Source organism: Oratosquilla oratoria, chromosome 2 (genome assembly GCF_046742065.1).
Source record: "Oratosquilla oratoria isolate Oo_2021 chromosome 2, ASM4674206v1, whole genome shotgun sequence".
NCBI lineage: Eukaryota > Metazoa > Arthropoda > Malacostraca > Stomatopoda > Squillidae > Oratosquilla > Oratosquilla oratoria.
In genome coordinates this window covers 37214696-37232810 of record NC_134778.1, presented here as the reverse complement: position 1 = coordinate 37232810, position 18115 = coordinate 37214696, and the positions used below count along the sequence as shown (strand labels likewise).

At 39.2% G+C, this 18115-nt stretch overlaps 1 protein-coding gene across 6 annotated transcripts in view; it reads left to right on the top strand.

Moving 5' to 3' along the window:
• LOC143038369 (thioredoxin domain-containing protein 11-like) overlaps positions 1–18115 on the top strand; it is a 222998-nt gene that overhangs the window by 126087 nt on the left and 78796 nt on the right. For all 6 annotated transcript variants that reach the window (XM_076207418.1, XM_076207429.1, XM_076207448.1 and 3 more), the window contains exons 8-9: positions 160–298; positions 10048–10243. In XM_076207418.1, coding sequence (XP_076063533.1) covers positions 160–298; positions 10048–10243 — 335 coding nt within the window. The remainder of the gene's footprint in view (positions 1–159; positions 299–10047; positions 10244–18115) is intronic.

Below are 18115 nucleotides of genomic sequence, written 5' to 3'. Positions count from 1 at the left end.
TTTTTGCATGAGACCAATGGCTCCAAGTATTAAAAAATATTGTTTTTGTTTTACTTATCTATATGATATGGTACACTGAACATATGGAAATGAAAAAGGAAGCTCTTATATTATAGATGTGTTTGTTGTAATAACTAAAATGTTTGACTTTTATCACAGAGGAGATGTGTTGCCAGAGTGTACATGTGTGGGAGGGCACTGTACCCAGAGGGCAGGACCGTATCTGTGACGTGTGTGTACATCCAGCTGACAAATTACTGCAGGAAGATTCCATCCCATGCAGCTCGCCTAATTATGAGTCAGTTCCTCAAGCTTTCCATTTTACCAAATACTTGCAGTTTAGTGTTAGGCAGTTGCTTGAAAGTTAGCAATACATTTCTTGCCATACTTGAATAATGAGCAGTTTACACCCCAGAAAGCATATAAATGAATGGAATTATTGTGTAACTCCCTCAGTACAGTGACTCTTTTTCCATATTTTATTTTGGTTAGTGCTATACAATTTTATTCAGCAAAAGGGCAAACTCAGGATGAAATAATATCTTGACTGACCAAAATCTCAGTTATTCCTGAGCTTAATTCTCAGTTGTATAAAATCATCTAGTGGGTGAATAGGTTTTATGGAAAATTTTGGTTGGGTGTGCACATTGGTCACTCCCTATATTGGGGGAAGTGCCTTTGGTGTATCTATATAAATGAAGTAAGCCCTCAAAAACCAAACATCAAATATTCAGATTTCTTAAAGAACAGATCATCTTATTGGCAAATTACAATACATACATATAACAATAGCTTTTTCCTATTTACAGGGAAGGTAGTCAAAAAACAAAGGCATAAAATCCACTCTGACCCACTCCATCCCCACACACTCCACTCCCACCCACCTCCCTCCCTCTTATCTTGGCTCCTGGATGACTGGCCATCCCTGCATATTGCCCACTGCCCTGGATCAGAAGCAATATAGTAAGACACAGCACATCCACAGCAAGGCCGCTTCATTTAATTGGTGACCCCCCTCTCTAATAATTTCCCCCTCTGGGATATTGGCTGCATGTTATTGTGGGGTTAACCTCTTCACTCTGGGGCACATCGCACGTCTGGCAGCATTAGCTGCCCGACGTGCGATGTTGCATCATAATAATCGCATTATGAAAAATAGAGTCAGTGCTCATTCGTTCGTTCTCTTTCACCTGTGTATTTTGATAACTATAGAAAATTGATGAAGCCAGTTTAGAGAGAATGGAAATTATGTAGGTACAACTACAATAAATATAATCAAGATGCCGACGTCGACATCATCAAGTACCCACTTGCTCCTCATGCCGTCTACATAGGCGTCACTGTATGGAAGTGGTTAAAAGCTGCTCAGTAGCATGTATCTAATACTTTAGGGTCTATATGGGACACCCCTATAAACCAGAGCCACACATAATTTTTCTGTGATAGAGAAAATCTCTATTCATAGAGAAATTATGCTATTTTATTATACTGTGGCTGTCTCTCTGTTATACTGTCCCCCCACTCTTGTTATTGTCCTGTACCACTTCTCTGAATATTTATTTCCTTTTTTGCTGAACCCTGTGGTAGGGGAGAAGGAATACTGCCAGTGAGTGTTCCCACTTCAGTTGTTAAAGAAGACAAAAAGGGACAGGGGACTAGACATCTACTCTCTGTAGCCCCATTGGGGTCAATTCTAAAAAATGCAAAGGCTTAAGAGGGTCTGGGAGTTTTCCAACCAGAACCCTAAGGTCTTTTAATGTGCATGGATGTGATACAGATGAGAGTAAAGGAGAAGAAATAGGCAGTATGTTTGTGAGAAGAAAGATGGATGTGTTGGCTTTGAGTGAAACTAAGTTGAAAGGTAGGGGCAACTTTGAGTTTGGGAGTGTAGTTGGGAGGGTGTCAGGAGTGAAGAGAGGATAAGGGACAGAAGGGGTAGCTATACTAGGAAGTGAAGAGATAGGTCAATGTGCAGTAGAGTGGAAGGAGGTTTCTTCAAGGTTAATGTGGATGAAGGTGAAACTGGGAAGGGAGATGTGGGTTTTTGTAAGTTCATATTGGTCTGGTAGTGAGACGAATTTAGAGGAAAGGGAGGCCTTTTGGATAGATTTAAATGAATGCATGGAGGTTTATGGAGAAATGTCAATGTAGTGATATTGGGATATCTTAGTGCTATTGTAGGAGATGAACCAATAGACAGAGTGGTTAGGAAGTGTGGACTCCAGGAAAAAATCAAAGTGGAGAGGTGGTGGTGGAGATTTGTCTTGAGAGTTGATGATAGCAAATACAGTGTTTAGGAAGACAGTCAAGCACATGGGAGAGAGTGGTGGATAGAAGGGTGGTAGACCTTTAATGGACTATATAGTTGTAACCAGGAGAAAAGTTTTGGATGTACATGTTCTAAGGGGAAAGAGTGGAGGAATATCAGATAATTTTTTGGTGGAAGGTAAGTTGAGAGAGGAGGATAGATGGAGAAAAAGGAAAAGGACAGAAGGTAGGGAGGTGCTTAGAGTTAACTGCTCAAATGAGAAAGAAAAAGGGGAGTACAAGAAGCTGAGAGAAGAGTGAGAGGGAGTGAAGGATAGAGTAGAACTAGGGGTGGAAGAGGAATGGGGATGTTCCAAGGAGGGAGTCATAAGGTGTGCAAAGATGGTGTGTGGAACAAAGAGGACAGAAGGAAATAGAAAGGGTGAGTGGTGGGATGATGAAGCAAAAAAGATTGTAGAAGTTAAGAAAAAAGCATTCACAGGTTGGTTACAGAATAGGGCAAGAGAATCATATGAGAGGTACAAAGAAAAGAGAAGAGAAGTAAAGCATAAGATAAAGAAGGCCAAGAGGAGAGCAGATGTGAAATGGGATAAGAACATGATAGGATTTTTTTTTTTTTATTATTGAAGGAAATTAAGAGAGGAAGAGGAGGTAAATCAAGTAGAGAAGAAAAAGTAAATGGTGCTGATGGAGAGATGATGATGGAAGAGGTGGCAGTAAGAGGAAGATGGGCCGCACACATAGGCGTCATGAGGAGCAAGTGGATTTGCGACGCTGCCATATCAGCGTCTTGATTATATTGTAGTCGCCCCTGTGTTTTTACATTCTCCCTAATCTGCTCTTAATCCCATTCTCTGTGCTTTTCAAAATTCACGTGTGAAAGAGAGAACGATCGATATAAGCCGTGACTATATTTTATGATGCGAGTATTATTACGACACGTCGTACGGCTGGCATTGGCTGCTGCCTGCGAGATTTAAGTCCCGTAGTGAAGTGGTTAAATGTAAGGGAGGATAGGGAAGTAAGGGTAGTTGCAATGGGAAGTGCTAAGAAAATGACATTGATGAATGAGGAAAATGGAGGAGAAACAAGGAAAGATGAGGTGAAAAGAGACATTAAAATGATGAGAGCAGGTAAGGCACCTGGGTTGGATGGGTGTTATGAGGAGTGTCTAAAAAAGGGAGGTACATTGATGGTGGACTGGCTGGTGAGATTGTTTAATGTTTGTCTTAAAGAGGGTAGAGTACCAGAGTACTGTATAGTTCCTCTTTACAGGGGAAAAGGGGACAAGTGTGAGTGTAGTAGCTTAAGAGGGATCAGTTTGTTGAGTGTAGTTGGGAAAGCTTATGGGATGAACAGATAAAAGCAATTGCCATGGAAGCAGGAGAAAGCATAAGAAAAGACAATTTGCAACAGCTCAGGAATGATTGGAAAAAAGACAAAGAAGATAAGATAATTTTTAAAGAAATACAGTAATGCATCAGCAAATGCAGTAGAGGGCCAAAGATGCTGTCATTAAGGTAATTAAGGAAAAAGAAAATTTAGTATGAGATACAGGAGACAAAAAAAAAAAAAAAAAAATGTTTAGTAATATATGGGTTAAAGAAAAAATGTAACCCAAATTGGTTCCTGAGAGATAAAGAGGACAAAGAAATTTCAAGAAATGTTTTAGAAATAGTACAAGATAACAAGAATTAGAAAAAGAGATAGAAGAAGTGCACAGAATTGGTGAATATTCAGAAGGAAAAGGAAAAAGTCAACATCTAAAGATCTAATTAAGGACACAAATGGCAGTGGAAGAAATCTTAGCAAGAACAGGAAAATTAGCAAGAAACAAACACTAAAAATGTATGAATAAAAAGAGACATGAATTATGAGGAAAGAGAAAAAAATAAGACATTAATAAATGAAGCCAAAGAAAAAAAATGAGAAAAGAACAGAGACCAAGGCAATACAGTTCTGTTGGAGAGTGCTGGACATGAGACTGAAAAAATGGTATATTAAAAAAAATGATAACAATAATAGAAAATAAAAAATAAAAATAAAATAAAGGGTTCAGAGAACGAGATGGAATAGAAAATTAAAATTGGCTAATACCAACATAGGTGAATCTCAGGATTGAACGAACTAAATGATTACCTGTCAGAAACAAAACCAGACGTAATGGGAATTGTGGAGACAAAATTAAGGGCTCCACTAGTACTGGTGTTGGTCATGGATTATATAATCACTGGCTTACAAATAGGGGGGAGAAACAAGGAGTCATGTTCCTGGTTAAGAAAAACTTATATGTGACGAAAGTTACATATGGAGAGAACAGGGTAGAGATGATCTCAATAAAAGTTGAAGATAACAACATGAAAAACAGAAAGTTTGTAGTGATTTATATGCCCCCAAAAACAAGGTCTTGGAGTGAGATTATTCCAAAATGTTAGAGGATATGAGAACTTCATTAAACGAGATGCTGAAGGATGGAGACATTCTTGAGGAGCTGGAGGGTGTGCGGGGTAGTTGCTGATTGGTCAAATGCAGTAAGGGGAAGATGGGCAGAATATTTTAGGGAGTTGCTAAATGTGAAGGAGGATAGGGAGGGAAAGATAGCTGCAGTGGGAAATGCTAAGAAAATGACCGTGATGAGTGAGGAGAAATAAGGAAGGATAAAGTGAAGGCAGTTGTTAAGATGATGAAAGCAGCTAAGGCACCTGGTCTGGATGGATGCCATGCAGAATGTCTAAAAAAAAGGAGGTACAGTGGTGATGGACTGGCTGGTGAGGTTATTTAATGTTTGCTGGAGAGAGGGTAGAGTGCCAGAGGACTGGAGGAGTGCCTGTATAGGATTACAAAGGTGGAGCATGCCGACAGGAGACCTTTTGGTCCATATCTAGGTCGGATGGGAAAAAAAAATCATAATAATAATAAAATAATAAATAAAAACCATAATAATGTACATACCTACATACATATACCAAGGCTTTCTCCCCCTTACAAAGGGGGTAACCAAAAAGAAAAGGCATAAAATCATTCCCACCCATTCCATCCCTGAATACACTCCACACCCCTCCACCCTCCCTCTTATCTTTGCACCTCCTGAATGACAGTCATCCCTGCACCTTGTCCACTGCCCTGGGTCAGAAGCAGTGTCGCAAGACACAGCACAATAATGTAAATAACAAATAAAATACATAAATAAATGCATAGGTATAGTTAAATAATAAACAAACAGGTAAATAGTAAATAATAATAAATTGACATATAACTAATAATAAATGAAAAGCAGACAGACAAATGATAACAAAACAAAAACAAATAATATAAAATAAATTATAATCATTACAGCATCTTGCTTAGGTGTTTATCTAAATGATTCTTAAAGCTTCGAACTGAACTACATTGCACTACCTGTGCAGGAAGTTTATTCCATTCATTAACTACACGGTTGGCAAAGTTGTTTCTACCTACTTCCAAATTGAATCTATTTCCTGACAGTTTGAGACCATTGTTTCTTGTCTGATTCTCATTCAATGTGAAAATTTTGTCACTTTTGATGTTGTCAGTTTCCTTTAAAATCTTAAAGACCTGTATCAAGTCACCTCTGAGTCTACGCTTTTTTAGGGAAAATAGATTCATATGTTTTAGTCGATTTTTGTATGATTTATTTTTGATATTTGGAATCAGTTTTGTGGCTCGCCGTTGTACTTTTTCTAGTCTGTCAATGTCTTTAATGAGATTCGGTGACCATACGGAAACAGCATATTCCAAATGTGGATGAACTAACGATTTATATAGCTTGTTAATGAGTGATGGACATTTGTTCCACTTTACAAAGGAAAAGGGGACAAGTGTGAATGTAGTAGTTTCAGAGGGCTTAGCTTGTTAAGTGTAGTTGGGAAGGCTTATGGGAGGATCTTGATTGAGAGGATTAGGAGAGGAACAGAGGGAGTAAATGGTGAGGAACAGTGTGGATTTAGGACAGGTAGAGGTTGTGTAGATCAGATCTTTGTGGTAAGACAGATATGTGAGAAAGCTATAGGAAAGGGGAAGGATGTTTTTTGGGCCTTTATGGACCTGGAAAAGGCTTACGACAGGGTAGACAGAAAGGCACTGTGGGAGGTTTTGCAGATATACAGGATAGGAGGAAAGCTTCTAGGAGCTATCAAGAGTTTTTATGAGAGTAGTAGAGCTTGTGTCAGGATTAGAAATGGAGAGAGTGAGTGGTTTGTGGTAAAGGTGGGACTTTGTCAAGGATGCGTTATGTCGCCCTGGCTGTTCAACTTATACATGGATGGGGTAGTGCAAGAGGTAAATGCAAGGGTAGTGGGTCAGGGATTGGAGATGGTTAAAGAAAATGGAGAAAAGTGGGAGGTGAGCTAGCTGTTGTTTGCGGACGACACTGTGCTTGTGGCAGGATCGGAGGAGGGATTGAGGAAGTTGGTGACAGAGTTTGGGAGAGTGTGTGATAGAAGAAAGCTGAAGATATATGTGGGTAAAAGTAAGGTGATGAGATGTACAAGGGGTGAAAGTGGCAGTAGTCTGGAAGTGAGTATTAAGGGAGAGCGACTGGAGGAAGTGGATAGTTTTAAATACTTGGGTGCAAATGTGGCAGGAAAAGGTGGAGTGAAGGTGGAGGTAGAATGTAGATTGAGAGAAGCGAGTAAATACCTTGGTGGATTAAAAAGTGTAATGAGGAATAGACATTTGGGAATGGATGCTAAGAGGAGACTATATGAAGGAGTGATTGTGCCAACAGCACTGTATGGGGCAGAAACATGGAACATAAGAGAGGAAGAGAGAAGGAATTGAAATGTGTCTGAAATGAGGTGTCTGAGAAATATGATAGGGGTTACTAGGCTAGATAGAGAGAGAAATGAGGAAGTGAGGAGGAGAACAGGGGTGGAAAGGGAGTTGGGAGATAGGGTTGATGAAAGAGTATTGGGATGGTTTGGACACATGGAAAGAATGAGTGAAGAAAGACTAGTAAAAGAGGTATGGAAGGCAGATGTGGAGGGAGTGAACATGAGGGGACGTCCTAGGATGAGGTGGATGGATGGGGTGAAGGGGGCTTTGGTGAAGAGGGGAATGTCTGTTGAGGAAGGACGGGAGAGGACAGAAGACGGGGGAATGGAGAATGGTTGTATATGGATGATGTTGTGATGCATGAGGTGGAATGGGTGGGGGGATGGGGGGTGAGGTAATATGTGTGAGCAAAATTTGACGCAGCCCAAAGGGATTTCTCCCCGTCTTCTCCTTTTATGCATGGGGGTACGGAGAGGGGGGGTCGCCGATTTAATGAAGCGGCCTTGCTGTTGATGTGCTGTGTCTTGTGATACTGCTTCTGACCCAGGTCAGTGGACAAGGTGCAGGGATGACCCGTCATCCAGGAGGTGCTAAGATGAGAGGGAGGGTGGAAGGGTGTGGAGTGTATTTAGGGATGAAATGGGTGGGAATGATTTTATGCCTTTTCCTTTTTGGCTACCTCCCTTGTAAGGGGGAAAAAGCCTTGGTATATGTATGTATATATGTATGAAGAATGGAAATAAAGTGGTACTCTGGGAGATTTTAATTGCAAAGAAATATGTTGGAGATGACAGTAAAAGGTAGAGAGGATCAATGGGGAAATGTATTACTTGACATGATTATAGAATATACAGTGACACAATGGGTAAAAGAAAACACTAGATTTAGAAACATCGAACTGTTGAGACTAGATTTATTATTTACATCAGACCCTGAAATAGTCACCAAATTGAATACAAGATACCAATTGCAAATAGTGACCATATACTACTTGAGCCAGAACTAAAGGAAATATATATAAAGAAAAATGAGAAACACAGAAAGGATAAGGACAAAGTATATGTACTACTTTGCATGAATGTATGGTAAATCACATCTAGAAATTTTTTATTTTTTTATTTTTTATTTTCCCCATTAATTAAAGATATCAAGCTGTTTTTTTCTCTACTCTGCCCAAACATCTATCACCTGCAAAAATCTTGTTGCCAGCACCATCCTGTTGATGACATAGTGGACTCGACACAAATGGAATATTTCTCAGAGTGATAATGAAAATTTACTTTGAGCAAAAGTAAAATTCAGAATTGCTTGATCTCACTGGGGATGAACTCGAGGATTGGGAGATCATGCCTGGGTTGTGAGGGTATATGTTTGAGCCCATATATAGGGACTTTATTTACCTATTCAGACACTGAACATAGTGAAGATGACGACCAAAACAAATGGGGAAAATGATGCATTGTTGGCCAAATGGATGTACAGGATGCACACAATTTCATACTTCATACCTTTTATTGTCTTTAATGTCCAAGGCTCTTTATTCAGTCTGATGGAACCTCATGATTCAATAAAACTTGGGTAACGGTGACCCTGGCAACCATGTCTGTTCACAATTCTCTCATAGTGATACATCATGTAGACCTAGCCTACATGTACATCATGTAGTAAGTCTAAGCCTAACAACATGTATGTGCATAACAATGAACAAGATGAAAGCTATGGCATCAGGGTTGGGTCCAAGTACATGTACTTGTATTTGGACTTATGCACATATTTTCATGTACTTGTACTTGGAGTTTAATAATTTAAAGGTACTTTTAGGCCTACTGCACTTGCACTTAGACCCAAAGTTCTTAAAAAATATCAAGTACATTCAAGTACAAACAAATACATCGTATTTAATCAAAGTTATATACTGTATATAGATTCTAGCAAACTTTGTGATGATACTATTGGGTAAATTATTTTATCCATTATTTTTAGTTATAAAACTACCAGATATATGATTTATATAGAACAAGGGACAAGGTTTAATGTCCTCATACTTAGCTATACATTTTGCATCAGATTTGGTTTTATTACTGATATGATGATGAAAGGGATGGAGGGAGGTGATGGTGAATGGGGTGAGTGGGTGGGAACGAAATGGATGGGAGTGGAATTATGCATTTTGACTTTGGGTATCTCATTTGTAAGGGGGAGAAAGCCCTTGGTATTGTATGTACTGATATGAGAAATATATGGATAGTCTTTTGCATTTGCAGCATAGGGAATAATACTTAATCAAGTTGTTTATAAAGTATATGTTCTTGTTTTGGAATTCTGTGATAAAAGCACTGATGTGCTAAAATAAAGAAAAAATTTCCATTTACTTTTCTATATGAAATCCAAATTTTTAACAGTGTGCTCATCAATGCATATAAATGAAAGCTACTAACTTTTTTGTTTTACAGGAAGTTTTGTTATCTCATCAAGTACATACATACATATACCAAGGCTTTTTCCCCCTTCCAAGGGAGGTAGCCAAAAAGGGAAAGGCATAAAAACACTCCCACCCATTTCATCCCTAAATACACTCCACACCCCTCCCACCCTCCCTCTCATCTGAGCACCTCCTGGATGACGCTCAGTACTTGTACTTAATTACAATGGTAATTACAATTGCAAACATTAGCAGAAGAATCCTCAGTTTTGCACATCCTATGTATTGTAAATGCACAAAACCAGTGATGGCTTTGTTTTTAGATTTATAGAATTACATCATCAACATGGGAACCACTATTCCCAAGTTTTGTAGTGGATGACTTGTTTAGGTGAAGTGAAAATGCTGATAAAATGTAAGAAAACTCCAGGGTGATGGAAAAGCAAATTTAATCTATTTATTTAGATATAATCTTAAAGTCAGTTAGGAAAATCTGGGTTTGAAAATTATGATGTGCTTATCTTTTAGACTCTTGAATGAAATTATATTTTATGTCCAAACAGGGAAGGTGAGATCAGCTTGATGCAGCATGTTCGCAACATTGTTTCAGTATTCAGTGACTCATGTCGAGATCTAGTGCTGCAGTACAGTCCATGGGAGCACTATTCCATATGCTGTCAGAGCAACTCTTCATCAACCTTGACAACCAAACCGTCATTCAACAAGGAAGATACTAAGCCTCCCCCAGTAGTACAGCAGGTAAGGACCTTACTTTGTATGAATATATATATTTATATATTGTCAAGATTTTTGAGGGGTAGCCTGGCTGGAAGGTAAACACTGAAGGGGTGAACAGGTTTTTATATAGGGTTGAAGTTGGGCACCAAAAGTAATATGACTTACTCTAGTTGTGAGAAAGGTGGGGTGAGAGTCAGTGAAGGAGGTGACGACTGTGCATTTTAAGTCATGTCCCAGTGAGGTAGGAGGGAGGAGCAGACAGCAATGGAGGCAGTGAGCTAGGTTCGCAGCATGATGCTCTGAAGTGATCTACTTCTTTGGGTATTCTGTCCTGTTTATATACTGGATGTCATCTATAGGTTTACATGACCTGCTCTCTTAACCCCTTCCATACGGTGCCGCACACGTAGGCGTCATGGACTTAGATCTCGGTGGCAGCAGCCAATGCCAGCCGTACGACGTGTCGTAATAATAATCGCATCATAAAATATAGTCACCGCTTATATCGATCGTTCTCTCTTCACCCGTGAATTTTGATAACCATAGAAAATGCGATTACAAAAGAATTAGAAAGAATGTCATTATTGAGGGGCGACTACAATAAATATAATCAAGACGCCGATATGGCAGCCTCGCGAATACACTCGCTCCCCATGACGCCTACGTGTGCGGCCCCGTATGGAAGGGGTTAATAGAGCACTAGGGAAATGTGTCAATGCCTTGGAAGCCAGATGCAATAATTTCTCAGGCCGCTTGTCCAGCCAGAATGGAATGTATGGACCTAAGTACTGCACATACATTCCACAAAGAACAGCTGTCCTTCCCAGTGCAGTCGGCCAAGGTGCAGGAGTTTCTTGGGACATCATGGGAGTCGACAGGGTCTTGATTTTGATTATTGTTATTATGTTTGTACTGGCAGTCCATTATAGTAGTACTAAAAAATAATGGCTTCAGTGAGAAAGACATTAACCACCTGACCAAGAGAAAATTAACATAAATTATGAATCTGTTTTTCATCAGCCCATAAAGAAGATGAATATATAATGAAACCAATTATAAAGAGGAACATTAAACCAGTTAACCCATAGTAAATACTTAACTTGATTTACTATAAGACAAGGAAGACCAGCCACCTCTTACTTAAAAGCAGCCCCCACCAATAGAGAAAGGAACTTCAGAAATCACATGTCATCTATAGGTTTACATGTGCACGAGGGAACTGTGAAGCCCTCCCCTCCACCTATGTTGGCATGATGACAGTGGGGTTATTGCATCGCCTTTCATACCACCTGACATTAGGAGCCCCTAAGAACCACTTAACAGAGTCCATGGCATAGCACTAACAAACAAACATTCTAGAAGAAAACACTGAGATTTTGGAAATATGTACAGATGGGTGCTGCCCAATCTTAGAAGCATTATACATTAACCCCTTCCATACGGTGCCGCACACGTAGGCGTCATGAGGAGCAAGTGGATTCGCGACGCTGCCATATCGGCGTCTTGATTATATTTATTGTAGTCGCCCCTGTGTTTTTTACATTCTCCCACATGCGCCCTAAATCCCATTCTCTGTGGTTTTCAAAATTCGCGGGTGAAAGAGAGAACGATCGATATAAGCGGCGACTATATTTTATGATGCGAATATTATTTCGTTACGTCGTACGGCTGGCATTGGCTGCTGCCCGCGAGATTTAAGTCCCGTATTGAAGTGGTTAAAGAGTTGAGCCCAAATTTGAATATACAAATAGACCTTAGCTCCCAAGCATGAGTCAAACTGCCACAAACCCAAGCATGAGACATAACACCACAAATCCAAGTACAAGACAAAATGTCACAAGCCCAAGCATACAACATTTTGTCACAACATGAAGCTAGAGGTTCTCCCTAGCATATGATACTTCATCACTGTCTGAATTATCAGGTAACCTCTCCCAGGTGACTGGTATCCTCCCACAGTGAAGAGTAAGTATGAAAACTTAAGTATAAAAAGTAATATTACATAATTCACCAAAACAATTATTATCCTGACCAGATAGAATATCCCCAAAGCTACTAAAATAGGGTCTTAATTGTGAAATCCCGATATAGCAAACATGACTACCTATAGTAAAGTTATAAACCTCCTTTCTATGGAATATATCAATCAAATCAGCCATCCTGAGTCCTGCTGAACAAATGACTCCTTCATAGCATTCCATGATTCACACGACCACACCATCCTCTGCCACATCACTCCTGCAAACTTCTCAATCTTGTCTCTCCACCTTCTGTCTGGTCTCCCTCTTTCACGCTCCCCACTCAGTAACACACTTGCTCCATCGCTCATCAGTCATTCGCACTAACTTACCTGCCCAATTCCACTTCCTCTCTTTTACTGCTTCCACAATATCTTTCACTCTAGTCTGCTCTCTCACCCAACTTGCTCTCTTTCGGTCTCTCAGTGTTATTCCCATCATTGATCTCTCCATTCTCCTCTGTGCCATCCTTAGTTTTGTTTCCAGTGCCTTCATTAGTTTCCAAGTCTCGCACCCATAGATTATTGCTGGTAGAATGCATTGATTGTAAACTTTACATTTCAAACATAAAGGTAGAGAGCCTCTCAGAATCTTATTATACTAACCACTTTCCAACCAATTGTGATGCATCTTTTTATTTCATTATCATGATCTTTCATCACTTTCACCATCTGGCCTAAATAATTATACTCTTCAACTTCCTCAAGACTCTCATCATCAATTACAATCTCTTTACTTTGAACTTTTGTGTTGAACATTACTTTGGTTTTACTTTTATTAATTTTTAAACCTACTTTGACACTTTCCATGTTTAGATCACTCAGCATACACTAAAAGCCCTCTTATCCGGCATTGAGGTATCCAGCAAGTTCAAGTATCCGGCATATTTTTTCCAAACATTAAAATCTATAAAAATCTATATGAAATCATTACAAATCGATAAAATTTCCTGTGCGAGGCTTTAATTGTTCCCGCCGTCACCAGAGTGCACCACTGTCTGGGTCAGTTTAGCGCCACCCGCCACAGCCCACTGCCCACGCTGTTCAGTCTCACATGTGCCACGTTTGTGTTTGTCTGTGCTCAGTTCAGCTACATTCTTCCACAAGTGTTCCCCTGTAAACTTTCATCATGCCCAAAGTTGATAAACAGAAATGTGTTGTGCTTACACTTAGGCAGAAGGTGGACATTTGCAAACATTTAGAGAAAGGGGAAAACAGAAAAGTACTCATGGACGAATTCGGCATAGGCTCATCAACCAGCAAGCGAGGCAGAGGGGTCTCTCAAAGGATTCAAGCACAGTAAGGATTGACTGACTGTGCTGTGCTGTGCAAATATGGCAGGAACTCAGAGGATAAAATTGTGTGTGGTAGTCAAGTACAAAAAGACGCGCTGTTTTAACCCCTTTGATACGATGACGCCTACGTAGGCGTCATGAGGAGCAAGTGGGTACGCGAGGATGCCAATGTCGGCATCTTGATTATATATATTGTAGTTGTACCTGCGTGACCCCCATACTCTGTAAACTGGCTTCATCATATTTTCTATGGTTATCAAAATTCACTGGTGAAAGAGAACAAGCAATACAGTGGTAACTTTATTTTTTATAATGCGAGTATTATGACGCAACATCGTACGTCTGGCAGCTAATGCTGCCTGTGAGATTTTGGCCCATATTGAAGTGGTTAAGAACACATACCTGCCTGTTGATTATCAAGCACAACGTAGTGCTTGGATGAATTCAGAAATATTTATTCATTGGTTTAAGCATTTGTTTGTTACCTCGGTTAAGAAAAATTTGAAAAAGAAAGGGCTCCTAGAGGACAGTAAAGTGGTGGTGTTGGATAACTGCAAAGCACATCTGCCAGCTGAAGAACTTGTAGTGGGAAAAATATTTGCTCTTTATTTACCCCCGAATGTAACCAGTATCATCCAGCCCATGGATCAGGGTGTAATTCAGAATTTTAAAATGAATTACCGTAAAAGTTTCCTGAGTAAACTTGTAAATTATGATGACGGTACAATCCCTGAGTTCCAAAAAAAATTTAATGTAGAAGACACTATCTTCATGGCTTCGTTAGCTTGGCAGGATGTCAGAAAACAAACTTTGATGCGATGTTAGCGTAAATTGTATCCCTTGATCATGTTTGAAGAGGCGAATTATTCTGACTTTGAAGGGTTTGGTGGCAAGAGAAATTCAGTGATGATTGAGTTGAGGGAGATGGGTGGTGGTGCTAAACTTAGCATAACAGATGAGGTGCTAAAAGAGTGGGTAGATGTGGACAAAGACGAAGCGGTAACATTCACTCGGGTCTGCCTAAAATGTGTCCAAAGGCGTCCGATGGCAACCTATGGCGTCCAATCACTTTAATTGTTTATAAATTTGGCTGGAAACAATTCAGAAATAAATATATATTGCAAGTGAGTCGTCTTTGTAAGTTTCATGTACTTTGTGCCATTAACAGTGAAGTTATCTACATTGGAATTTGCCCGATCGAGATAGTGTCCAGACCTTCTGGCCACCATCTTTGTTTTCACAGATTGGGTCAGTGTAAAACATGGAACTAGCACTTTCAATTTTTTTCCACATTTCCTTCAAGAGTCAATCATATGGCTCATCACAAGACTAAACATAGTACCAGAAAGGCAATTTATTTTATCATGTTTACAGAACTTGCTTAGTTGGGGCTTGGAGGAATTATACAGGTAGTGTAATTGCTAATACAAATCAAACATTTTCAAATTCTATATTACATCGTTTGTTATTTCTTTTGTAAGTGGCTAAACTGGAATCTTATGCTTACCTGAGTTAGTTTTGATAAAAGGATGTTACTGAATCATTTGTGCAGTTAATTTCCTTTCACCATTTTAATCATTACTATCAATCATGTGGTAATATATAGTGAAATTTATTTCAACAATTAACACCTTCACGAATACAGTTCACCAAAACCCCCTAGTTATTTGTTTTTCCCATCTTCTGATTTATCAAATAAGGTTTACCCATCATATTTATGCAAAGTTGTGATGAAAAATTATCTATCGAGAATGACCAATCCGAATATATGCTATGCCTTGCGGAACTGAAATAGCTGTCAGTGACTAGAGTAATATAGACACCTGATAAACCATCATAACAACAACTGATAAACTCCCAAATGTCGATATGTTGATATGAAATATTAATTTAACATTATATGTATAGTTCTTTTATGTGTGGATAAGTAGATTCAGGTGTGACTTTTTATTATGCGGGATTTGGGTTGTGGGATTGCATCCGTACACCATTTACTGCACCCATTAATTGATCAGAATTAAACATTGAATTACTAACCATATAATCCCAAGAAGCATATTTGAATATTTTATCGCTAAGTTTCTTCACCAAATATATGGTTATCTGTACTAATGATCAATTTCATGTGGAGACCAAATGTCCAGTTTTTGTTAACGAAGGAGACCAAATCTCCAGAGATCAAATGTCTGGAGACCATGTCCAGTTTTTGTTAATGAAGGAGACCAAATGTCCAGAGATCAAATGTCTGGAGACCAAATGTCCAGTGTTAATGAAGAAGACCAAATGTCCAGAGATCAAATGTCTGAAGACCAAATGTCCAGTGTTAACGAAGAAGACCAAATGTCAGGAGACCAAATGTCCAGAGATCAAATGTCTGGAGACCAAATGGCTGGATCCCACATAACCCCACACAATGGAACAACGCAGCTTAATGTGTCAGAACAAAGCGAGAGGACTTTTTATCCATGGGGGACTTGAATCGCTTTTACATGGGCGTACAATAACTTTTCACATGAATCCCTTTAATTCCTGTCGACAAACAGATGGAACGGAAGGATTGAGTGTGGCGACCTCTATTTTCAATATGTAATGATAGAGTTATTTACGATTATGTGGATGTTGAGACAATTATTCCCAGACGCACATTGTACCCCGTGCGCCAGATGTGTCAGGGAAGTAAGTTATGTGGAACACAGTCTACTACATTCACACAACGAAAGCGATTTCGAGCAGAATTTATTTGACCTGCGGGTAAATATTAGCAAGGATATTCCCACACTCACTGAATACTTCGTGAATCTTGCGGATCGGCTAAGAGACTACGTTTTCCTACCTCAGATCAAACTCAAATTCTTACCAGTCTCATGGACAAACAATAACTCAGAATCAGTGAACAATCTCATAAAACTTAGTACGAATTGGAGGCAACAGAAGCTACCGGAGCTAATTGAACGGCTGCATGAAATCATGCAATTGCAAACGGCAGATGAGAGACGGGCATTATATGGAGAGGGCAGCTACGAGTAGACAAAGTGGGTACGGAAATTTCGAACCAGCCGTTCTGTTTGGGATTCACTTTCAGCAGCAGAAAAAGAACACAGATATGTAAAGTTCACCAAATCCATTCAATGCCAGGAAACCACGATTACATCCACAGACGGACAGCTAAAGATTCCGGAAACCCCAACCACTGCCAGCAAACCGGGGCAAAGGAAACGTTGTCGAGCAGAAAGATCCTTTACAATAAAGCGACCATGAGTTGATTTTTAATTGTTTACTATATTATTTTGAGGAATGTTCTTTGCATTTTTGGCAGTGTGCTTTTATTGATCGATCATGAAAATATTGTACTATATGTACATTTTTCATTAAATAGAATGGCGTACAGTACCACTTCTCATAACCAGTCGGGAATTCAAAGAGTACATATAATCTTTTTATTTTATTTTTTTACCTTTTGAGTTATTTTATATCCTATGCATTTGTGAATAACGATGATGCAATTATGTTCTGTTTACTATAAGTATGAAAAAATAACTCTATTGGTTTTTACGTTTGTCTTTCTTTCACTTTTTGTTTAGTTGAAAGTGCTGGTTCCATGTTTTACACCGACCCGATCGGGAACCGTGAAAACAAAGATGGCGGCCAGGAGGTCTGGACGCTATCTTGATCGGACAAATTCCAATGTAGATAACTTCACTGTTAATGGCACAAAGTACATGAAACTTACAAAGACGACTCACTTGCAATATATATTTATTTCTGAATTGTTTCCAGCCAAATTTATAAACATTTAATGTGATTGGACGCCATAGGTCGCCATCGGATGCCTTTGGATGCATTTTAGGATGTCCGCATTCACTCTAACTGATGAGGAACTTATCAGTGCGGTAATTGAAGATAGTTTTGAGAAGATGACAGAGGCAAACAGTGAGGAAGAAGATGACCCTGAGCCTAAGGTGGCATGGAAAGATACTGCAAATGATTTAGCTGTCTTTGTTAAGTTAGCAGAGCAGTGCAGCTATATGTCCACCCGAGATGTTATGTGTTTTCACTGCATTCAGAATGAGTTTTTATTGCAAAGAGGAAAGAGCTGCAAACAAGATGACATAAGAAACTATTTTAAATTAGGTTGTAAGGGAAAGAAAGAGCGGCAAACAAATAGTGACAAACTGGAGTGATGAACTGGATGTTGGTGAGTAAGGTGGTTTTGTTTGTTTATGTGCTTTTTTATGTTAAGTTAAATGTTTATGTTATGTTAAATGTTTTTGATAGTGAATAAAATGAGTTGATTGTAAGCATAGTGTTTTTGTAACCCTTCACTCATTTTAGTAACCCCTTCAGAAAAGTACAGAGAAGGTTAGTGTCTAGTGATGAACTGTATGTTGGCGAGTAAGGTGGTGATGCCACAATCATTTGATGCTTTGTTTATGTTACGGTATTTGATACCATATGTTATCTGACATTAATAGTGAGTAAAGGGGGTGATTGTAGAGATATTTTTGTACCCCTTCACTTCCTTTAGCAACCCCTTCAAGTATCCGGAATTTTCGAGTATCCGACATGCCTTTGGTCCCAGTG